The sequence below is a fragment of the Epinephelus fuscoguttatus genome, linkage group LG7 (assembly GCF_011397635.1).
Source record: "Epinephelus fuscoguttatus linkage group LG7, E.fuscoguttatus.final_Chr_v1".
NCBI lineage: Eukaryota > Metazoa > Chordata > Actinopteri > Perciformes > Serranidae > Epinephelus > Epinephelus fuscoguttatus.
Genome location: NC_064758.1, coordinates 17,730,458 through 17,754,661, shown reverse-complemented (window position 1 = coordinate 17,754,661; position 24,204 = coordinate 17,730,458). Strand labels below are relative to the sequence as shown.

The following is a 24,204-nucleotide window of genomic DNA, read 5'->3' as shown; positions in this document are numbered from 1 at the left end:
ATAATACTGCCTAAAATCGCAGAATTTGTTTTGAAGGAATAGTTTGACATTTTGGGAAATTTGTTTATTTGCTTTTCTTGCCAGCAGTTCAGTGAGAAGATCTGTTTGTCTGTTCAGCCAACAACTGTACCGTCAGCCACCAATTAGCTTAGCTTAGCATAGAAACAGAACATACAGGAAACAGCAAATGTTGTTTACAATTTTGGCTGTTTTCATGTTCTCCCCGTTTCAACCTGGGTTTTTTCAGGGTTCCTCCTACAAACCTGGTTTTACAAGTTACTGTAATTATTTCTTATCAAACACCAACCTGTCATGCTAGCTGTTTCCTTCTGTTTCCAGTCTTTATGCTAAGCCAAGCTAAGCTAGGCTGAGCTAAGCTAAGCATCTCCTGGCTGTAGCTTATTATATTTAGCATACATACATGACAGTGGTATCAAACTCATCATCTAAATCCTGGGACAGAAGCCAAGAAGGGTATTTCCAAAAATATCAAACTGTTCTTTCCACACTTGTATTGTATACTTGTATATTTTGTTGTCAGTCAGTCTCTAGGTTTCTTTCAATTAATTGTTTATTTGGTAACTCAATAGAACATAATAATAATAATAAAACATACAAAAAAATTGACACAGCAAGTTTTAAACCAAGAGGCATTCAAGTTACAAAACAAAACAAAAAAATGGTCATTTTTAAATAATATTGAACATTTGAAAACTAGAAAAAATACCTGATTAATAAAATATATACATATTATCAAACTGCTGATTAATGTCCAGTCAGCTGACTCACCCACTGACTAATTGTTTTAGCATTAGTTATGATTGTTGTTAGATTGTTCATTCATTATTTCAATAAGAAAAATTGCACATTTATCAACAAGACTTTAAAATGAGACATTCATTCGCAGACAAAATACAATCAACTGTCCACTTCCAATATCAACTTCATGAGCCAATAAACTAGTTTCTCTTTTACAACAACACAGCATCTTCACATTGTCCATGCATTTAACTGACACCAAGTTATGGCTTTGATTGAGGTTTTATCCAGTAAAATATATTCTGTCAACAGCAAGATGGAAAATTTGATGATGGCACGCAGCAGAAATAAAACAAAGTCCATAACTGAAGGCACTAGTCTATCATGGAAATGGGAGACGTTCATGAGTGCTTATCCAGCAGTTTCAGTTTACCATAACAGCTTTCATGACTTTGACAAGACACATAAATTAATGATCTAACTGAACCCCTTAATGCTTCTAAAACGACCACAAACCAGCGTGATGGACTCAAAATATTCTCCACCTGCAGTTTAACCTACAGAGCAGGAAGCAGCTTGAAGAGATTATGTAAGTGCCTGATTATATGGAGTTCAGGTTATTTCCTGTTCTTATCTCGGGTCTATAAATTTAGACCTGAGTGAGTCAAATAAATCAAACATCAATTAAATGACTCATATTTTTGACAGTATAGATAATGGAAGCAGAACCAAGACTCTGAGAACACAATAAAAAAAGACTTGGTTGATGTTTCTGACCTGCAGTGGAGGAAGTTGTCGACAGGTATGAACTGGTTGAAGGAACAAGGATCCAGACTACGGCTGATCTCAACATTGTCTCCAGCCAGCAGTCGCACCGCTGCTCGGTTCTCCTCCTCAAACACCTGCCACTGAAGAGACGAGCAGAGCAACAGGAGGTGGTCATCTGCAGAGAGCAGCAGAGAGAGGAGGAGGTCAAATTCTGACATGAGGAATCATAAATGAGGAATAGATTCTAAGTCAGGAGAGAGACTTAAGATAAACTCACAGAATATAAAAGATGGATTGGGGCTCATGGCGAAGTCAGGCAGGTAAAACCACTTAATAACATTAGAGGTCAAAGGTTGAGCTGCGGTTCTCCAGGGGTAATCTGATAAGAAAACAGAATAAAGTAGAATAGAATCAAAATTACATGCAGAAATTTTGCAAACAGTAACAATTTTAATATTGATGTTGTGTGAAATTAGTTGACAATTAACTAGTTTGATATTATTTTACTGACTAAACCATTGATCGATTTTGAAAAACAAATGATTGACAAATTAATCAATGATATTTCAAGCTAGGTGTTCTTTGCTTTGATGTTCTGCATTGTTTTTGCATTGAAATTCTTTATCACTCATAGAACGTAGCATTAATCGTCAGTGTACACGGTGCTATTGCCTCTTCTTCCTTTGATTTTCTGTTTGAGTTGAAACTTTCTGTAAGTGTCACTCTTCTATGGTTGTTTGCCAGTTTCACTGATTGTGTTAATACAGTATTTCTGCTGGCTCCAAGATGTTCTGTAAAATGTCAATCAAAGGCAAATTTATAAACATCCTTTTAAAGGGGACACATTTTTATTTTTCCATATTTTCTGTCATATATATATATATGTATACAGTATATAATGTGGCAATGGCAGATGTTCATATTAAACCTGGCCAAAATTTCAAAATGATGAGGTAAATGTATGTCAAAGTAATCTCTGTGAGCAAAAGCCTACGACCAACTTTTCCAACTTATTTTATATGTTCGGGACAAGTTGACATCAGCTCATGATCTTTATACGGTCATCTGTTCCAGGCATGTTATAGCAGGTGTTTACATTACATACACTGCTACATGTATCTACATGCTAATGTCAAGGAAACATGTAATCTTGGTTGCCAGTGTTGTTAAATTTCCCCTGATTTCTGATCATGTTCCTGCTATAACATATGGGGTTGTATTAAGATGCTTTCATTGAAATTTTTTCACCATGTAAAGTACTGCTATGCTGCAATAACGGTGCAGAGATGCAGAGATGCGAAAGGCCCGGACACGCTGACCAATCAGAGCAGACTAGGCTTTTTATGGAGAAAGGGGCTCAAAGACACAGGTGTTAAAGTCTGAGCATCTGAGACAGAGGGTGAGCACAGGTGTTCCAGCACAGACAGTATTTTAAAGCATGTGAACATGTTCTCGCAGAAACCCAAAATACAGGGATGGGATTGAAAATGACAGAATAGGTCCTCTTTAAGTTATTTATGAGTGATGGATTTCATCTTTCTTTTCATTTATTTACAGTTGAGTTATTATCTCCCTGTGTTAATGTCTTCATTTAGTCCTAAATTATGAAGCACTTGTAGAGTCACTTTTAGCATGACCACTATGAATGATATTGATCGTCCTTCTGACATTTAATAATAAAGACGATGGAGGTCTAACTGCAATTATGGTCTGCAGAAACATGTAATGAGTTAGTGGTGTGGATGTTACAAATAACCAAAGTAATGTGTAATGACAGCTGCTCATGCACCTGTCAAATCAGCAAGGTGCTGGAGCCAAAGCTGAATTGTAATTTCTTCGCCATATTTCTCATTGACTAACACTCAAGGAGAGGTGGAGGAGGCACAACTATCAATATCCAAACAGGTGTTTCCAGACGTTTCTATATCCATTCAAAGCTATCTGTGGGAGTGGAAATGAGGCTTGTACATGTGCTTTACAGTGATTGGGATTTAGAAAACAGAATTAGGCGTAGATGTGTTTTTATAAATTTGATGAAAGAGTGTGCATGCAAATGTCTGTCTTTGTGCATACACACAGTTTTATTGTGAAAAGAGTTTTATGCATTTGGTCCCAAGTGTTAAAAACAGCAAATGTTATAGTTTTCAGGAGCTGAATTTAAACGATGCATATTTGTATCAAAAGTTTACTTCTACAAAAGTCACATAATTATTAGAAAGTCCATACCAACACAGATGGCAGGGGGGATGCCAATGCAGAGCAGGTACTGCAGCACCATGAGCCCTGCAGTGAAGCAGCAGTATTTAGGCCACACCTCCCCAATGGCCTTCCTGCGTCGCCTTGCCAAAACAGCCAATAAGGCGCAGGAATGTAGCAGAGCATAGAAATCCATCCTCTGACCAATCACGTTGACCGCCACGATTAAACTGATCTAAGCAGAAGTGTTGCATGTTAAGAAGTCATATCAAATACTTTAAACAGTTCAGGCACAAAGACAAACACACTTCAGCCCCTAAGAAGTACCTCCAGTCCAAACTTGTAGAAGCAGAAGTTGATGAAGTACTTGATGCAGGGCAGGACCCCATGGTCCAGGTGCTGTCTCGTGATGCCCTGGAAGATAATACTGAAGGGCGGGGTTTTCAGGTCGTTATGGAGACGGAAGTAGAGCTGGTGCCGATGGACGGTAGCCTCAAACACCAGCAGTCCGAGCACCATCAGATGGTTCTACACCATAGAACAACACTTTTTAGAGAAAAACTGACCTGGGACACAAACCATTGGTCCAACTGTGGGATGATTTTCAACCAATTCAAACTCGATCTGTGTCTCTTAAATTAAAACTAGAGTTCAGTTTAATAACTTAGGCATTTTTCAACCTGAACCCTATTTTCCCATGTTTTTTGTGTTTAAGTGACTGACGTTAACAACTATTTTTGAAACCTGTCCAATGCCAATAGAGAGGGCAGCTGGTGTAAACCCCATAACGCCCACAATGCAACCAAATCTATGTGAATGGGGCAAATGTGCACCATCACTGTATCTCCATTAAGAGGGATTATTTTGGCCACAGGCTCAAATTGCTATTTAAAGTGTCTCTTTACATTTTGCTTGATCTGGTCTGTTTGTTATCTTGTCTAAGTGTCACTCAAAAACGTCACTCGTTCTGAAATCTCACAAGGCATGACTCGGCCCTGGACACATCAAGACAACCAGAGTTACCCTTTTATTGTTTTGTCCTGGTCCTCTGTCTTCATCTCATTAAGATTCATAACAAAGAGCTTACTTTGCCTTCTTACAAAAAACTAATCAAAGGATTTACAGTTTTACCTACAGTAAATGCATGGCAGAGTGCGTTAGAGCAGTGGTTCCCAACTGGTCCAGCCATGGGGTCCAGATTTTTCCTTAGTTATTAGTTCAAGGTCCACACAGTTTAATACATTCAGCCTCATACTTTTGTTTGGCCATGTCATCGAGCAAATTTGCTGTCTCTGTCGAGTAGCTGTCTGATAGTCACTCAATCTAAAGCAGGAAATGGCACATTAAAATGAAAGCTCTGTGCCAGAAATTCATTGTACTTCAAAATAAAGTGTGTTTTTTTTTACAAACTTGACAAGTTTTGAGTCACTTGCGGTCCATTCAGAATGGACCCAAGACCCACCAGTAGAGAACCACTGCGCTAGAGCATAAACCTGGTTGGGTGTATCTTATATAAGGGAATGTAAAAGCAGCTTTGTGTCATGGTTTTGATTTAAAAGAAATTTCACAGATATAAAGTTTTAAGACTTTGGCAGCTGTGTCACCATACCCTGAGACAAGGGAGGATCCTGCCCTCACATTTACGCAGCGCTCCACACCAGTAGATGGGGTCTACAGGCTCGATGTAGAGAACAGACCTCTTGAGCAGCTCCATCAGGTTCCCCCTCAGCTCTGTTCCATCATCCAAGCCCGAGCTGTTGGATGGCACCAGACCCTGAGAGACAAACAACGTCAAAGCCCACTGACAGGTGATCCAGCTGCACTGCCTGCCGACAGAGCATTATGTACATTTTGGATAACTGTTACAAACACACAGTTATGGACACTCACAGCTGTGCAGTTGGAGGAGTAATCGAGAGGTTTGATGACTTTGAGCTGGTAAAACATCTTGCACACCACCATGACACAGGCCCACACAGCAGAGATGCTGGATGCCGCTGGTCGTAACCGTGGGAACGGGAGTGCAAACACCCACAGAACCAGGAAGAGCAAGTTCATCAGAGACACCTGTGAAAAATCACAACCTTTCACTTTTTCTGAATTACATGGATGAGCACATGATACCTCATTTGACGGCTGATGGCTAAAATTTCTGCATTTCGTTGGTTAATTTTACCTCCACTTCTGGCATGAAGGAAAGGTGTAGATGAAGCTAAATAAACCATTTTTATAACCTTAAAACCAGCACAGAGTAAATCAACATCAGAGGATTGTTCTTTGTATTTTCTGCAATTTGTATAAAGACACATGCCTACACATTTTCACACACACACACACACACACACACACACACACACACAAGCAAAGTGCAATCATCCCACCTCTTGCAGTGACACCCATATGATGCCGGAGGACACGATTTTGAGGCTGTGGAGCTCCAGCAGCCTCCAGCTAAGCTCCTGCAGCCTGTGGAGTCCTGACAGAAACTGAACGAGCAGCAGGCTTGCCCTGTCCACTATCACAACCCACTTGTCCTCAGGAGGGCTGGGGACAGTTTCTGGGAGGGAGAGAAGGTAGCAGGATATCAGACATAAGCTCTGCCAGCAACTAATGCCAAGACAAATATGATACATTGCGATATCTGCATAACTCAAGAGGGAAAACTAACAGTGTAGGAAATATATGTTCTGATAAGAAGGCACATTGTCATATCATGCCATGTCAATAATTTGTCCCACTCCTAACTGACCCAACAAAAGAAGGCTGAAGAGCCATTTTCTGGTCTTGAGCTGTAGTTACCCTCCTCTGCTGTCTCCTCCTGCTCATCAGCTCCTCTCTCGGAGGAGGTTTGTAGTCCGACGCTGTCCAGAGTCTCCTGACTTTTCGCATTTCCCATTTGCTCCTTCACAAGCCTGGAGAACGACAGGAATATATCTTAAATATTTACACAATTATTGGAAAACCACACTCACTACTAACACACACAGTATGTATGAATATGAATTATATACTAAATAAGTATAACATAGTATGTTTCTGTAGACATAAATGCTGATCTGCAATCAACAAAATCAAGAGCTGAACAACAGCCTTACCTTTTCTGGAACTTTTCAATGTTTTCTTTAATGCTGGGAATTAAATGAAAGAGAGACATCTAAAAATCATAGTGAGTATTACTGACATTGCAAATCAATAATCATTTCTGCGTCACATCTCTAATTAACTTAATGTTTAATTACGTGTCTCTTACGTGTCAGATATCACATTGACTGAACTCTTGAGCTCTGCTTCTCTGGGTGGAGAGAAGGGTGAAACAGACAAATGAGACAGATAAACAAAATGTTCAGCAGTCAACTGCAACTTACATAAAATACATACAGAAACAATGAGTGCTTGTTTTAACATCAAAGAAAGAATCACACTTCTGTTCAGCAATGGTACTGATTTATACAGAATGAAGTAGGATCTGTAATTAATCTTTACTTAACTGTCAGAAAAACTGTTCTGATTTACAGAGATAGTTTGCCACATTAGCTGTTTAATAATTATCAGATGTAACTCACTCATTGTAGTCTTTGCAGTGATTTTGTGCTTTTTTATAAGTCACTGTGAATTTATTTCTACTTGCTAGACATGTTAAGCAATACTGCCATTAATCCAAAATAATTTGATAATCGATTTATCAGTGTGAGTAATATCTTAAGGGGAAAAAAAATACAGAATTTCCTTAAATGTGAATATTTTCTGGCTTCTTTACTCCACTGTGACAGTAAACGGCATGCTGTATCTTTAAGTTGTGGATGAAACAAGACATTTGAGGTCCTTGGGCCTTTGGAAACACTGGTCAGCATTTTCACAGATGACATTTTATATACCAAGCAACTAATCGAATAATTGAGAAACAATTGACAGATTAATTGAAAATAACAATAATTCCTAGTTGCAGTCCTTTAGTGACTTGACAGTCACCATTTGAATAGGACATTCTTTTCCTGTCTGAACATATTCTTGCCATCTTACCTGGAAGCCTGTCTGACAGGTACATTGTCGAGGTCAGTGAGAGTCAGGAAGTCCAAGTTGAAGTAGTGCAGCTGGAGGATACAAGCCAAAAGGAACACAGCAGGAAGCAGAATACGTGCAAACAGCTCCACTGTGTTGTACCGTTCCAAACCAATGTCTCGAAGACTGTAAAGTCAAACAGGGTAGTAAAATTATAACTGATGAGAGGGCCCCAGGCTGCTGTATGGGTCTGAGAAAATTCACCATTAAATGAATGAATAAATGAACTAAAGAAAGATTCAAAAACTTAGGCCAAAACACACACACACTCACCCATCCTCTGACATGCCCATGATCTGTCTGAACAGCCCAGATACACTTCTGAACTGGTACATGTAGATGGCTATCAACACCACCATGGAGTAACCAACCACCACCGCCCAAAATGTCTTCAGGACCCGACGCCACACGTCATACCTGACCTGAGGGCAGAGAAAACAAAGTCACACAGTACCTTCTCTCTGAAGCTACAGATCTTAACCTCATTATTTTCACTCACTGTAATTTAATTTCCTGTTTCTGTGTTTAATAACTGCGTGTGTCAGGGTCAAAACTCACAAAAACTTTGACTTCCAGTAATGAAACAAAACATTGTAAAACACAAAATACAGGATCTTGCTTGATATTAAGGGGTGCAGAGAACCAGAGAGAAAAAACAGGGTACTCTGTCTTCAGTGAAAAAATAATATTAATTCATTTTTCAAACATATAGGCAATCTAACTGAACGAGATGTATCGACTCCAGGTCTTCAACAGCACTCTGATGAAGACCCCGAGTTGATACACATTGGGCTGGGAATCGGCCATCAGAGCCATGCAGCTCTTCCTTCTTCTATCGTAATCCCTAAAACACAGTCTGTCCTGAATGTTCAGTTAGAACTGTGTTGCCCATATTCCTCTCCCCTCACACTCCAGTCTGTGAAACACCGGGGTGTTGCTGATGTTGACCGAACAGACAAATGGTGTCTGGTTGTCTTGACTTGCGTCGCCTCCACAGCCATTAGGCCTTCCTGTAAGTGCCTACCGTGTTTCTAAAAGGTCAGCAGAAACTTAAGAAAGGGGAAACAGCAGCAAAAAAAGACGTGTGTGTGTTTATGAGTCATAATCAATACTTTTAACTGTAAAATAGTATCGATGAGGAGCACATGGTCTGTTTGTGTGTGTGTTCCAGAGTTTAAATACGATCTGCACAATTTTATACATAAGCAGCTGTATGATTCCCAGATGATGATTTAGGAGTCAACGCATCACAGTGGAAGATGCCACTAACCTGAAACTATAGTGATGTGTGTAAGGCAACAATGTACTACAACTATTAAAGCAGATTTCCTCCCTGGTTATTGAGCCCTGCAATCTCAGTATTAAATTTCTACCTGTCATCTAGTCAAAAAATAAATGTATGAATAATAGTCAATTTTTCACTCCGAGGAGTAACACACATGTAATTTGACAGGGTTGACTGGTCTTTACACAAGACCACAAAACAAGTATTTACACAATGAAATAATAACCAGGTGAGTAAAGACAAATAATAAAACAGCTAGAACACTCTGGTAAGTTCAGAAAATGGCATCACCTTACTGTACATCAGCCTTTAAAACCAGGAAAAGACAACACTTAAGATATTACAATATCCAAAATCTAAGATAATATCTAGTCTCATATCTCAATATTGATATAATATCAATATATTGTCCAATCCTCGTATTCTCTAAGTTACAGCTTCACTGGTAAAGTCTTCCATCACTTCGTCATTTCAAAAGACAGAGTAAATGTTGGCAGCCACATCACTAAAATCACTAACCTGGTAGAGGACCAGACAGAAGAGGAAGAGGACAATGTAGAGGATCTTGTAGACGACCACCTACGCAAGTGAAACATGATCAAGATGATGAGCAGTTAACTTTTACTTGCACGACATACAGGAAATATACCAAAGATTAAATGAACTTCTGGACCCAGAAAAACTCCTGAGACTGCATGCAGTTATTAATATTCTTTGAAGAAGAACGAAAAAACCCAAACATTTTTCTTTCTTCATTCTTCACCTCATATTTTGTTTTGTCGCCTATGCAATCATGTACACCATCTCGAGTACTGTTCGTGTAAAAGTTTTGCGATAGATGATGTTTTAATGGCTTCCCTAATCTACCGAAGATTAAAGTGTGTCTTTTTTTTCATGTTGGGTGTTTGACAAGACAAATGCACATTGTGTGAAGTGGAATGGTGACTGATTGGATTACGGATACTTCAAACTATCACTATAGACAAAGGACAGCAACTGGGCTAACTTCAGGCACACTAGTGGATGTATATTTAAAATGCTTAACATAGATAGGGCATATCAAATTTAAAAATCACAAAAGGAGAACACCGACTGGTTTCGACCCACACTGGGTCTTCTTCGGGGCGTCCACCTTGAGTTTACTACTTTACACCCATGAGCACCCGGTAATTTTTCTTTTTGAAACTAAGAACCACTGTGGGAAAATCTGGTCACCACAGCAGAGGACAGAATGCTGACAATAATGAAGAAAGATTATCAGAACAAATAACTGTACCCTTGTTCGACCTGAAGCCTTCACCAGAATAATTCAGGTATGCAGCTTATAATGCCATTCTTATTACAGCAACCTTCACTGTAGCTTCCTAACTTCATATAGCCCTCAGAACCCAGAGATGAAGTGTGTAGGAAAGTTTGGTTAGACACATATCATGAGCGGGACTTTGCCCATTCTTAGTTTTTTAGTCTGTTAATAGATACCTTTCCAGAGAAGCTGACCACAAAGAACATGGAGCAGCAGAAGAGGATCCAGTATTTCACTAGTATTCCTTTCACTCCTGAGATCAGCATTGCAGCCAGAGGTGATGGTGGACTTTCCTCAGCTGATAAGGAGGAAACCAAGAGGAACTTTCATTAAACTGAAGTCAGTCATATAGCCTGGTAACATGTCAGGATGTTTTTCATGATTAAAACGGTCTTACATTACATCAAACTTAATTTCAATCTCTAACACAGTAGCTATAATCTTTGTAAAACCAATTTAAGAATTACGTGGCACGACTTTGACGTCATCTAGAGATTCCCCCTTTAACATCTGCTCCTGCTGTCTCTCCTTTAGCTGCTGACGAAACATCAACCAAAAGCTGAAGCTGTAGAAGACCTGCAGGGCACACAGTGTATCATGAGTGCAAAACAATCAGTGTACACTCACAGTCTTACAATCTGCTCCAGTAAACATAGTTAGCTACCAATTAATAATTGTGTAAGAGCTATAATATAATCTGGAGAGCCACCAAAAGAAGAAATTACAATAAATAAACCGTCAAAGCATTGTTCTCAGAGTGTGATCTGTTGGTGCAGTTGACATTTTGATTAGGTGAGAGGTTTAAACTGAATTAATTGATCTTAAAGTGTCTAATTGGCAGCTGGTCAATACTATAAATGCTTAGAAGATTAACTGATGTGCTTCCTGTCCCATCTGCTTTAAAGACCCCGAAAACCCATTTTCTTAATCAGTCTCTTACTATAAGTGCACATGAACATGATATTATCTGAGATAGGTTGAACAATCCTTGTTTATTCCTCATGGAATATTTCCGTCACTGGTCCAACATGTGTGGTATTTCATGCACCAATTTAAAAATCTAAAAATCAAAATCAGAATCTGATGACAGTAACTGGGATATAAATCTGACCCCACACAGTCGAAATGAGGCAGATTAGTGTGACTGTACAATTTAAAACATTTGCTGCTTGCTTATTTAATGTGAAAGATAAAAAATTGAAGTTTTAGGTGCTCTAACATGAAAGAAATACACAAGCTCTATCTATGGAAAGAAGTGTAGCTTAATTAGCAATATACAGTAGTTGTCTTTTTCTACTTGTGCTTTCTCTTTCAAACAATTCAGTGACCTCATGACGTTTTTAATAAAGGTCAACAAAAGTATTTTCATGTCACTTTATCCTTCTCCCTGCCTCACCTTTGCTCCCAGGTGGACACAGGTCGCAGGGTGATAGCTGTTCAGGTCGAAGTCCACTATGACAGCGGGGGGGAGGCCTGGGTACAGCTCGGCCCGGCTCAGACGCAGCCCGCTCACGAAGCCCAGCACCACCAGGACGGTCCCATACACAGCCAGGAACGGGGCGGACATCATGGCGTAGCGCCGCCGGTCCCTCATCATCCAAATTATACAGGACCACACCAGCAGGGCAAAAGTCAGCCAGTTGTTGTAGGTGATACTCCATATCTAAAAGACAACATATTTTCGATAATGTGACATTATGGCAGCAAACAGCAATTAATTTTATGCTTTTGCACTATTCTTTTAATGCCACTTTATGCTCGCTAATGGTGACAGCTAACGGTCATTTTAAGCTAACTAACGTTAATGTTAACATTAGCTAACAATCTTGCTAAACACAAGATTTTAAGTTAAGGCTAATGTCTATGCTGTTTTCTGATGAATTTGTTGAATTTATGTTTAGATTATATCAGATGGTTAAATCTAAATTGGCAATAACTTGTATAAATCCACCCCATTATAACGTTAGCTAACTTTGCTAATGCTAACAGCGTATTGTACTGTAGTCTACTGACTAAAGTTAGCTAGCTAACTTTTACTCACCCAAAAGTTAGTCTGTCAGTCAAAGAAAATTAATCACCAGCCATTATGATTATCGAATTATCGTTTCAGTCATTTATCCATCAAAATTGTAAAAAAAAAATTCTCTGGTGTGTTCTTAAATTTAATATCTTTTTGGTTTTGGACTGTTGGTTTGACCAAACAAGCAGTTTGAGGACATCACTTTTGGTTCTGGGAAATTTATGTTTCTGAATTATAATCAATAATTTGAAACAAAATTGACAGATTGATAATAATAAAAGACAGTTACATGTATGTATAAACAAATCTACCTTACAGAGATCCTTTGTTAAAAAAAAAAAAAAAAGATTTTTACATTTTCATAGTATTTCATACCTCTATTGGGCTTCCTGGGTCATGAAAAACCTGAAAGAGTCATTAAATGAAATAAATCTTGTTTTCCAGTCCTGGAAAAGTTATAGAATTCGCAAAATCCTTGAAAGTTTTCGAAGAGTTGTGGGATTTTGTTATGTGTAATTAAATTGTAACAGTAATCTTCTGTGGATAACCTTTCACATAATGTAACATCATGGTGAATTTATTTTTTGTAGACCAGCTTTTGACTTAAAGTATTTGTAACATGCATCAATGCATGACTTTTTGTATACCATTATGTACGTTTCTCTATTTTCTTTTTATCTTACGTTTCCTCATCATATATGCCAACTAGTTGGAATTACGTTTGAATAGCATTTGAATCTGATATGCCTGAACAACACTGGGCAAGTGGGACAAGAACACACATTTCCATAACTGTGCCCTACTACTTTTAAATTGTTCCACTTTTTGTGATGAAGCAATTGACACAGGGAGCCTAGGGCACTCAATTGTGACTTGGAGCACCAATGCACACTTAAATTTAACTGCTCTGAAAGTGGAGCATGGTAGTTCAAAGGTACAGAGCATAGTTTTTTTTTTTTTTTTTTTTTTTTTTGACAAATTAACCAACGGGCCAATCAAACTGTCAGCTGTCACTTCCACACTCCGGCAGCTCTACTGCTTTGTGTGTATGGACTGCCAATAAGACTGTAATTCTGATTTGGTGTAAAGTATACTATACAGCTCTGTTTGTGTTATGCGTTGTGAATGGTCATGGAAATGTTATTATAGGTTCTTGAAAAGTCATGGAAAAGTTTTTAAATTTTGTCTATTAAAATGTGTGGGAATCCTGTTATATGTTCAAACCTCTGTGGTCACTCCCTTGTATTGCAGTAGCATATAAAGTATATGAACCTTTCTTATCTTATTATATCTTATATCTATGCTTCACCTACACCGGAACATTTTTTGCTTTTCAGATTTGTTCTCTACTGTTGACTTGATGTGATGGCACTGGTCGTAGTTGGTAAAAAACTCATGACACAAACTTAAATCGGTGTTAGTATAGTTTACCATCATGATGATAAGGGCGCTGACATAGCTGTGTTTTTGCACCAGCCGTCCAAAGATGACCAGGCCACTTGGGCCTGAGGGTGGAGGTATAGTCTCTGTGAGAGTCCTCAGGTCCTCCTCACTCTTTTCGGCCATTTCTTCCTCGCCTTCTGTCTCTAGCACAAGGGAGGGAGAAAGTTAAAGAAAAGTGAAGTGAAAGAGTTAGGTAACTGAGGTCATGTATTTAGATATTTGAGCGTAGTGGTTACCATGTGATGGGGAGTCTTTGCCTTCATACTCTGGTGGAGGGCAACAGTTTGTGTACCCTGCCCCTCCTAACAGCGATCCCAGATCATTTGTATGGATATCTTCCCAGGAACTCCCTGCGATCAAAATCATTGGCTGAGGAAAGAAAGTGCATCACACTGTAAATTTAGAGCAGTGTTCACATGGCTCAACTTATTATCAGTCATGATTAATGCACAAAAACCGTATTTATCAATAAATTAACTCACCTCATCAGGTAGATAGGTTTCGTCGTCCGTACTGCTTAAAAGCTGCAAATACAGAGAATCTTTGGGTGACTATGAAATATTGTAGGAGACCTGTTTTGAAATGCTGCTGGTGTAGGTTGGAGGTAAAATGGCAGTAGATCTGTGTCTGTACAGAACAGCTAACAATAAACACAATGGTAGAATTCTAATCACTGGCATAATACATGAACAATATTCCTGTGAACCAGCAATACAACTAAGGAGAAACATATCCATGTTTGTAGGTTACCTCCTGCTTATCTCCTGAGACGTAGAGGACCCTGGAGAAGCTTGGAGGAGCATCTGGACTTTCTACTGGACTCTCACACTCCTCATCATCAACAGTATCCTGAGAAATGCAACTGCTGTTAAAGGTAGTGTAAGTTAATATTGTCTTGACTTTTGTGTGAAGTTTATTTGCCCGTATCTTCAGCACTCACAGTAATCATAGTATGTCAGTAGTAGTAGTAGTATTTTCCATTGCCAGCCCTCGAGCATTAGCTAGAAGATTACCAGTAATATGCTTAAAGAGGCCCATATCGTAGTTGCAGTAGTAGAGTAGTGACTAGTCCATGTATTTGTAGCCCAACATGAAATATTCCTGTGAAGCCCCAACAATACACACAAACACTGTCTATCTATAGAACAAAGTTCCACAAATACAATTACACACACCTCCTCTGTTATGTGGACCCATTTGTGCAGCAAAGCCACCAATGTGTAGTAGAGCAGCAGTAGAACCAAAGGGTTGATGAAGTCAGGCCAGCTTACATGTGGGTGCAGACCAAGAGAGTGCGGGTCTGAACTGTTGGTTCTGATCACTCCTGTCATACCAAACAACCTGGGACAGGTAGAGAGGAAGGAGTGCAAGATGGAGATGGGAAGGATGAGTGAAAGGAGAGATGGTTGAAGAGAGAGTTAGATTAGAGAGAGGAATAACAATACTTGTGAGCTTGAATGTCAGACTTTAGGAAGAGTGCATAAGTCAGTCTAATCATCTTTTTTGATGACTTCTGTACCTGGCGTAGACATCATCTGGTGGCACGAGCTCCTGAGACAGAGGTAGCTGGTAGAGGTACAGAGCCAGAAGGTGTCCTCCGCTGAAGATGGCCATCATTACACACAAGGAGCTGAAGAGTAGCAGGCTGATGGAGCGACTGAATACCCACCACCACACCAGCCCGAGAAACACCCCGAAATACACACCTGAGGTAAGAGATGGCAGCGTGATACCTGTACACACACATAGACAGTATTACAAAAACATGAAATAGACAAAACTTCTCAACATTTGAAAACTACACTACACCTGCATGCTCAGACCAGCTGCTGTATTGTACCTGCCAGCCCCAGCAGCAAGGTCACCACCACTTTCCCTGCTGTGTTCATGATTGCTGACAGCAGCAGCCTCATTCCAGCTGCAAACACTATCAGCTTTTGGACAAACTGGGGCGGACCCGACTGAACCGGCATCGTGGTCACATCTGAGCTGTCAAAGGACGAGCCCTCTGTGTCACTTCCTCCATCAGACTCAGTTTCAGAGGTTTCCGCTTCCTGTCAGACCCATGAACAATCAGATTGTAATCAATGTGCTTTCTTAACCTAATGTAAAGTTATAACAGTTGATATGTGCTCGCAGTTACCTCAGGGTCAGGCGGCGGTATTCCGTTCTCATGCAAACTGATTTGTGGCACAGCGCGCAGTAGCTTTCGGCATAGCCTCAGTACAAAGAGAGAGGAGAAGAGTAGGAACACATCTGGGGCCAGGAGTCGCACGATGTTCCCAGCGTCAACCGAGCTGAATCTGAAAAGACACAAGCATTATCATGGTTTGACCTCCACTGATCTCCATTCATACCAGAAAGGTATGATGGTCAAATTGCTGAGACTTTCTCAAGATAAAAAGTGTGTATGTTATTTGTTAGTATTATATTATTGGTACTACCATACCATATTATATAACAGTGGCAACAAAAATTCACTAATTCATAAGTTTGTGGCCTTAATACGTCGATTTTCATACTGCACTGAAGTCAGCTGAACTAGAAAGTTGTGAAAGCAGTCTAAAATCCTAGAATATATGAATGTCAGGTGTGCTCCTATACCTTACAATGCCCAAATGGTAAAGGACATCTTCCCAGTGGCCACTAACTGTTAAAAAAAGAAAAAATGGTCATCAGGTTGTGAACAAAGGTATTTCTTTAGTTCCTGTTACAGATACAATATACAGTATATATTAATTCTTCCTTTTTCACAGTCAGTTCAACCAATATTTCCAGTATTAACGTCCATTCCCACGACTGGAGAAATTTTATTTTCCAAGAACACTGTTAGTCTGTGAAGTCTCACAAGTCCTTTTTTTTACCATGTGGAGGGATATAGGCGAAGGGGATCTGCATGAAGCACTGCAGGGACAGGAGAGTCAAACTGGTGTAGATGATCAGCCGCAAGAACTGACCTGTTTTACCTAAAGAGAGCAGCAAATGAGAAAAACCAAAAAAAAACAAAACCAAAGTGGATATGAGCAAACAAATTTCAGTCTTTGATACAGTCAAAACAAATTATATCTTGACAGTGTACTAAGCTAGAGTTACTTTAAGGTGAACATGTGAGCATCCTGTCAACTGTAAATGTTGAAGTTTCATCTTCAGCTAATTTTATCTGTTAATTGGTGCAGTCCAAAGTTGTGAAACCTTTACCAATTTCAGATTTTACTATTTTAATTACTTAAAAAGTTTTGTTCACGGTAGTTGCTGTAACTCATGTTTTTGTGACCTCCCATTCGACTCGGTTGTATTTATTGTCCTGCCTAAATTACTCACAGGAGATTAACCTTTGATAAAACAAACATACAACACTGTATGCTAAGAGAGAGACAGCACCACTACATATAAGACTTTTGGCTTGAAGACAGAAACTTATTGATAGACCCAGCACTTCTCTTCAAGGAATTTTTCAGTAGAATATTGTCTCATAGACACTTTGCAGTATTTTAAATTAAACTGATTCTGCCCCACTTTCATAGATCAATAAACTGGCTAAAGAGTGTGGGTACCAGAGTGCATTCTAGTTATGCACGTGGAGTTTTCAAGATGACGGACTCCTGAAATGAACTTCTCTTACACTTTCCACTTTATTTCAAATAAACAGAAGGCACTGAGTGTTAGCTGTTGTAATGCTTAAGCCAGTGTTTTGTGACTCATTTAACCACCCCAATCTGCCTTCTTCCTTCTTCTTCACATACCAATGTTAAGCAAGTTTAATGTCACTGGATCAGTTCATCTTGAGTGAACATGAATGTCTGTGCCAATCCTGACAATCCATCACATAGTTGTCCAAATATTTCAAACTTAAATAAAAAAGTCAACCTGCTGGCAGCGCTAGTGAAAAAACAGGGGATCACCAAGCTCATTAAGATTCACCATCTGGGAACCATGAATGTCTGTACAAAATTTTGTGGCAGTCAATTTATAGTTTTTGAGATATGACACTGAATATGTGAAAATGTTGACCTGCTGGTGGCCTGGAGGAAAAATCACAAATCACCAAAGTTGTTAACATTTCTCCAGGGACCTTAAATAGCTGTAGCAAAGGTCATGGCAATCTATCCAATAAGTGTTGCAATGTTTCTAGAGTCTGAAACTTGCGTTTAACAAGTAAATCTATTTTATTATTGGAAGTTAGGTTAAACATGATAATGCTTCAGTGCCTTCCTGTTACAAAATTGATTGCTTTTTTCAAGCAGCTGATTTACAGATTACTAAGTCTTAACTAGCCAAAACATTCCTAGGGCTTATACACATGCTGCATCTTCTGTAAAATGCGAACTCTTGTGCACAATATCAAGGGCACAGATGCAGATATTGCCTGACTTTGCTGAGCAGCCATAATCCAGCACCATATTATAGATCAGAGCTGATCTTTCTCCAGGTCTTGTTTTTAAAGTGAATATTAAAGGATCGTCCGTGGGACAGATGGTAAAGCGCTGGGTAGCCCTGCACCAAAATCAACTTTCCGTTATATATACCATAGATTGTTTTTTACGGAAGAAAAGGAAGATGTCAGCAGGCTGTGATTCGTTGTTCCTGGTCATATGACATGCAGTGCACACTGCTGCGTTCCAAAAATTGAACTTTGTGATCTCAGGGCACAGCTTGCACGCCATGATGGCATTATTCTAGCTTTTGAGAACGCCTTCTCTGTATCTACATTGGCAGCTATGGATCTGAGGGCGCAAAAAAGGGGCATGTGTCTAAGTTTTAATGGCTCAACCCTATTGAGTACATCTGAAACTCACTCACAGTTACTAAGAACGTCATGGATTTACAAATAGCTGGTGCAAGCCAATCCAGTGGTGTTACTATCCATAATGTTTGAGGTTAAATTTTGATTTGGTGAAATAATAAATAATATCCCTCTTTGATAGTCTGCACCTATCCAGACAAAATAACACAAATGTCATGCATATGAATTTATTTATCAAATTACACGAGATATAAGAATTTACTGGAATCAGAAAGCTTTACAGTGAATTTGTTTGTTTTCAAACAAATGCACCGGTTTATAATCTCAGTCTAGAGTTTGACGCTTGTAATCAATTGGTTGGAGGTACAAAAGCATTATTAGCTGATGTGGCTCCACATTAGCTGAGTCTGCAAATGTGCTGTTGATGTTCAGGATTTTTACTAAAAGCTTCGTTTCACTTAAACCTCTCTGCTTCCCAATAAGGGAGACACACATACACTCTCTCAAGTATAGGGATGCACAAAAAACCCATGAAACAAATGCACACAGGATGTACACACACACACTTGACCACTTAGCCCAAGGAGAGCAGGATCATATTAGGGAGATGAAGATAACTGTGGGATCTGAAGCTTTCAAAGACAAGCTGAAAGGCAAACAGTTTTTAGATGAATGGCTGGACAGTGAAAGAAAGAAAAAAAATGCTGTCAAAATGCTGACATCACATCTTTTAATTCCACACTGTAATTACCAGGCTATGTATAATTGATTTGACCGTTCCAGCCATATCCCCTTTACAAAGTACTTTGAGGGAGGGGTGCAGATACTTTAATTCATCAGAATGCAGTGATCAATACAGAGAAAGTACACACACATGCAGCAAGCACACACACACTTACTTAATCTCTATTGTTTTATCTCCGCTCCCCTCCCTCTTTGTTTTTCTCCACATCAAACTTTGACAGAACAATTACCACTTTATTTTCATTATTTAAGTGTCTACAGTTCAGCTAAGTTAATGAATTAATATAAAGTTCAGATGTTTGGGTTTTTTTGTCTTTGTATTTTTTTCCTTTTTACGGGCTCAGATCAGCGTTAAATCATACACAATCATAAATACATGCAGATGCAAATGGACAATGCTGTGCAAAAAGTACACTACCTGGAATTTACTATAAAATATCACAGGAAATGTTTAATGTTCATATTTTTGACAAGATTAAAGCCTCTTCTCTATACTACCTAAATTAAAGCGGAAATTGTTATTGGCCTCTGTTTCAAAAAGGTCCGTACCAAACAGTTTGAAGCCTAATAACAATGATATTCAAATTCTAAATCAACCTAAGAATGCCAAGCATCTTTTTTATGTCTGTTCATTGCAAGCCATTTCTGCACAGTTGGAGATAAAGATTAGGCTACACCAGAATTACATTCCAGTGGTGGCTGCGTAGGACTGTTTGCGAGTTAAAAGATAGAGCCCAGCAATTCCAAAATTGACAATGTGTTTTTATTTAAGAAAATATTAGGCTTCCATCCATTTGTGTTGGTATTTAGTCTTACAAAAACATTTTCACTCAAAAAACTGGTTGCTCTCCCGCTTGCTACACACAACAAGAGGCACATACCTGTATTAACGGGGGGGGGGGGTCTAGCAGCAGTTTAACCTAAATAACATTTATTCTTTAAAGAAAGCTCATTTAATAAAATAAGAATTATTTAATCTGATAAATCATATTCACATTGAGGATTTTGTTTGATGATTTTTTCAGGGTGATGAGATCATAAAATATGACAACAGACATTTAAAGCTTCAAGCTATGAATGTAAATTAAAATGAGTATCGATAAGAATTATCTGTAACATGGGGCAATGGTCTCATTTTGATGTGATCATCCCATATTGCAGACACAAGTGACCAACTTTTACATTTTGTGACTGTATCAGAACAAAAAACTGTAAAACCATAAATATTATGTTATTGTCTCTGGAGCCCCTCTCACCTTTCATGGTGACAAGGCTCGGGTTCGGCAACAGCGGCAAGGTGAGCAAAAACAGGAAGTACACCACTGACAGACCATTGTAGCGGAATGAAGAAGCTGAGGTGGAGAGGAAAGAACACACACTTTATTCTGAATGTTTGTACTAATACAAATAAATCCTAAAATGAAGTTACTACAATTTGTCTTAAACACAAAGTGATGTGTCTCACAGGAGATCTTAGATTGTTTTAGTTCACATAATGACACTAAAAGCGACAGTACGTCAATCTGGTGACTCTCTCTTATTCTAAAACACCAGGTTAAATTTGTGGCCATAAGAAAATTAGTAGCGACAAGGAACACTTTAAATTTATTAACCACATATCTCAATGTCATATACATTAACTATTTCCTGTAGTTCAGCCAATTGTATATTTGGTGACTTTTAAGCACTTTGGCATCTTAACTAGAATTTAAAATAATGCGAGATTGAACATTTCTTGGCTGGACAGCTTTTACAATGAAGACGCCAGTGAGAGGTCTGTGAGGTTAAACACGAAACATGAAAAACGTTCAGGGACCCTCATACTGTTTTTAAGGTGAATAAAAGAAAGGAAAAGAAAATGACATATTTGTTCATTTGTAAGAACATCTTTGGGGCAGCAGTATAAAACTTGTCTGACGGTCTCTAAACATTTTGCCTATCAGCAAATGAAATGTAATATCCACATCTTCAAATGACCTTTTCATAAGTTAAGAGCCAACTTTGCAGCACGTAGTTGCACATACGGGTACATAAGACCACATATAGCGTCTAACACAACTGTCGAAGTTACGCAGTGCACTTCACTATTCAGATCACAGTATAACAGTATAATACAAAGAAGCTGCTCAGGTTAATCTCCTGTGATCAGCGTGGACTATCTCAGACCTCAGCTGGCAGTACACACTGCTTCTTGCAAAACGCTGGCTCTATAGCAACACTCAAGACTCAACTCGTATATCATAAGATATGAATGCATCTAATAGAAAGCCATATTAATCCCTGGAACTGAATCAATGCTGTGCATTTCCTCAGTAATGTTCAGCAAAAGGCCGACCGTCTGCAACAATAATCACACATGCACTAGCTGTATTACAACAACTCCAACTCATTGATGCACCACCTTCACTACAACCAGTTTTCACTAAAGGGAAGAATTCTAACTAATATATTGAAATGAACCTAATGCTAATATCATACAGAAATAGCAGCCACCACAGAAAGCAGTTTGTGGGAAAATAATTCATGATTATTTTATTTAGTACTGTTTTTCAGCATCTCCAATAGAAACGTAAAGATGAGTCTTATTCTGAAACACTTGGAGAAATACCATTCGTATATTTAAACATAACATGACCTTTTTCCTCTCTAACTAAACTCTGAACACACACCAGAAGTGTTTCTATCAGCCAAAATGCATGTAAATAAAAATAAATCAACAGACATTGACTCACCAATCAGCAGGAGCAGTGGTAGTAATAAGTTATAGATCATCCCAACCACAAGGTCCCCTGCCATATCTCCTTCTTTGTGTCAGAGACACCTGCACCGCTCCTTTAGATATTATCACCCTCTAGATGCCCGCAGAAATAAGTAAATGTCTCAGCAATGTGGAGGGAAACTCCAGCCTGCTCACACATTTGTCAGAAAAACATTTACGCAGCCTCGGTCAAAGCATCCTCCACTACAGCAGTGAAAATACAGGAAATATAGTTGGAGTCTAACACACTCAAACTATAACAAGACAACGATGATGGCAGTCCAGTGACAGGCAGCACTGAGAGAATGAAGAAGCTTGATTTGAAATTGTATGGTGATGACTCCCTGCATTCTTTGCTTTTGTCACACCCTCCTTTCCCTCCCTCACCTCTCTCTCTTTCTCTCTCTCTCCCGGACATAATGGGCTATATCCCAGCATCTCTGTTACTATGCTCATATTGAGGCTAATCTCACTCAAGAGAATATCTGCTATCATTACAAGACTGCAAAACATGCCTCACTAATACATAAAACCAGACTAACAGCAACAGAGAAACAATAACTTTTGACAAACAGTGTTATGACAGCATTGACTGGGATTGTGCTCAAAGGTCTTTTCTGTCTCTGACTGTGTATGCAGACATCTTTGCATTCACTCATGCATTAGGGTGAAAGCGCAATTTGATTTCTTTATTTCTGAAACCCAAACGGATACTCACACAGCACTGTGTTTGTTTCCGTATAGCCGCGTCAGGCTGGCTCATCATATTTGAGCTGAGGGGTGAAGGGAAGTGTATCTAATATTCATGGCTGTGAGGCCATTAAGAGCTGGTGTGACTACAGGGGAATGATCAATGTGAAGAATGAGACGAGCAAAAACATTAAATTTACTCCGAAATATAAGAGAAATCATTGCACCATCCTCCAAGGAAAATCTAATTTGCTGGTCCTGTGTGTCTAATGATATTTGTTCTTCACAGCAACTAACAACATCAACCTGCTAAAGCAGCAGCTGTGACTGAACAAGTGTTAGGGGAGTGAGTTGGGAAAATAGGTTAATTACTGTTTTATTACCAGTGACAGAGCCTGTTAATTTAATTAATTGCCATTTCAAGCAGGGATTTTATGCCTTGAATCCTGTAAAGTCTATTCAATTTCAAGATAGGGAACTGATGATGATTCTGTGTAGTGTCTACTGTTACTGTAATTTCATAATGTGAAGCACATTAATACGGAGTCAATGTGGAACAGTACAAGAAAACACAGAAAACACTAGTAAGAAACCAAAAATTGCTTGGAGTGTTGTGTCTTGAATTGTAGTATCACTCAGTAGCACCTGAAATCTCCAAATTGTCTGTTTACTGATTCAGTTTTTTCAGGTGCATTGTATTCTCCATAGCGTTAATGTAAAGCACTTTGTAACATACAGTTTTAGAAAACATAAAAATTGTATTCCTCATTCTGGCTAAAGTTTGAATTCAGACTCATTCAGAGACTGTTCAGTAAAGTGCTGAATGTGTAATCAACTGACTTTCAGGTACTAATATTTACTGTAATTTCACTACATTAATAATAATGATAATAATAATAAAAACTTAATTTGTACAGCACTTTTCAAAACACAGTTACAAAGTGCTTTATGAGACAAATAATGTAGTATACACCATCAAGATAAAAACAGCAATACAAATATTGAACAGAGGCTAAGACCAGATCAATCAGAGTGTGTGATAAGAATAAATAAATAATAAAGTTGATAAAAGAAGGATAGAAACTAGACACACAACAGATATATGTTGGATCAAGGCCATGTAGGGCTTTAAAAGTAATTAGTAAAAGTTTAAAATCAATTCTACATTTAACAGGTAGCCAGTGTAGCATCGCAAGGGCAGGAGGTCTTGTCTCTTTAAATTAGTCTGGCAGCTGAATTTTGAAGGAGTTGGAGACGAGAAATGGCCTTTTGGCTGAGCCCTGAATACAGGGAATTACAGTAATCTATACGTGATGAGATAAAACCACAAGTGACTTTTTCAAGATCTGCTTGAGATAAGAAATGTTTTACTTTTGCAATGTTTCTAATTTGATGAAAACAGGATTGAATACCTTGGTTATTTATTTGTCGAAAC

General features: G+C 38.7%; 2 protein-coding genes and 1 long non-coding RNA gene across 3 annotated transcripts in view; 1 reads left to right on the top strand and 2 right to left on the bottom strand.

Moving 5' to 3' along the window:
- Positions 1-15,146, bottom strand: part of si:dkey-11f4.7 (piezo-type mechanosensitive ion channel component 2) — a 29,992-nt gene extending 14,846 nt beyond the window's left edge. The window contains exons 1-21 of the mRNA XM_049581598.1: positions 15,009-15,146; positions 14,584-14,682; positions 14,316-14,357; positions 14,070-14,202; positions 13,822-13,976; positions 11,767-12,033; positions 10,838-10,946; positions 10,547-10,668; positions 9,587-9,646; positions 8,056-8,204; positions 7,744-7,908; positions 6,974-7,015; positions 6,819-6,851; positions 6,523-6,635; positions 6,105-6,280; positions 5,614-5,790; positions 5,333-5,497; positions 4,051-4,251; positions 3,754-3,958; positions 1,805-1,906; positions 1,537-1,702 (exon numbers count right to left, since the gene is read on the bottom strand). Of these exons, the coding sequence (XP_049437555.1) occupies positions 1,537-1,702; positions 1,805-1,906; positions 3,754-3,958; positions 4,051-4,251; positions 5,333-5,497; positions 5,614-5,790; positions 6,105-6,280; positions 6,523-6,635; positions 6,819-6,851; positions 6,974-7,015; positions 7,744-7,908; positions 8,056-8,204; positions 9,587-9,646; positions 10,547-10,668; positions 10,838-10,946; positions 11,767-12,033; positions 13,822-13,976; positions 14,070-14,199 (2,537 nt within the window). The 5' untranslated portion in view covers positions 14,200-14,202; positions 14,316-14,357; positions 14,584-14,682; positions 15,009-15,146. The remainder of the gene's footprint in view (positions 1-1,536; positions 1,703-1,804; positions 1,907-3,753; positions 3,959-4,050; positions 4,252-5,332; positions 5,498-5,613; positions 5,791-6,104; positions 6,281-6,522; positions 6,636-6,818; positions 6,852-6,973; positions 7,016-7,743; positions 7,909-8,055; positions 8,205-9,586; positions 9,647-10,546; positions 10,669-10,837; positions 10,947-11,766; positions 12,034-13,821; positions 13,977-14,069; positions 14,203-14,315; positions 14,358-14,583; positions 14,683-15,008) is intronic.
- Positions 11,897-15,475, top strand: LOC125891966 (uncharacterized). The gene is made up of 3 exons (XR_007449671.1): positions 11,897-12,015; positions 14,579-14,707; positions 15,362-15,475. It is a non-coding gene; the product is annotated as an uncharacterized LOC125891966 (long non-coding RNA).
- A 175-nt stretch (positions 15,476-15,650) lies between these two features.
- On the bottom strand, positions 15,651-22,231 carry LOC125891566 (piezo-type mechanosensitive ion channel component 2-like). The gene is made up of 6 exons (XM_049580940.1): positions 22,054-22,231; positions 20,578-20,673; positions 16,698-16,799; positions 16,438-16,483; positions 15,977-16,136; positions 15,651-15,887 (listed from the first exon to the last, which is right to left on the bottom strand). The coding sequence occupies exons 1-6, from the start codon at positions 22,115-22,117 to the stop codon at positions 15,651-15,653; spliced, it is 705 nt and encodes a 234-aa protein (XP_049436897.1). The 5' UTR covers positions 22,118-22,231.
- Positions 22,232-24,204: the final 1,973 nt, after the last annotated feature.

Excerpts from the sequence above, each read along its gene's own strand:
- LOC125891566 (XM_049580940.1), bottom strand. The coding sequence starts at position 22,117 with ATGGCAGGGGACCTTGTGGTTGGGATGATCTATAACTTATTACTACCA. Across the intron at positions 16,800-20,577 it reads GAGCCTTGTCACCATGAAAG|GTAAAACAGGTCAGTTCTTG; the intron begins GTGAGAGGGGCT and ends TGCTCTCTTTAG. Across the intron at positions 16,137-16,437 it reads TACCATTTGGGCATTGTAAG|ATTCAGCTCGGTTGACGCTG; the intron begins GTATAGGAGCAC and ends GTGTCTTTTCAG.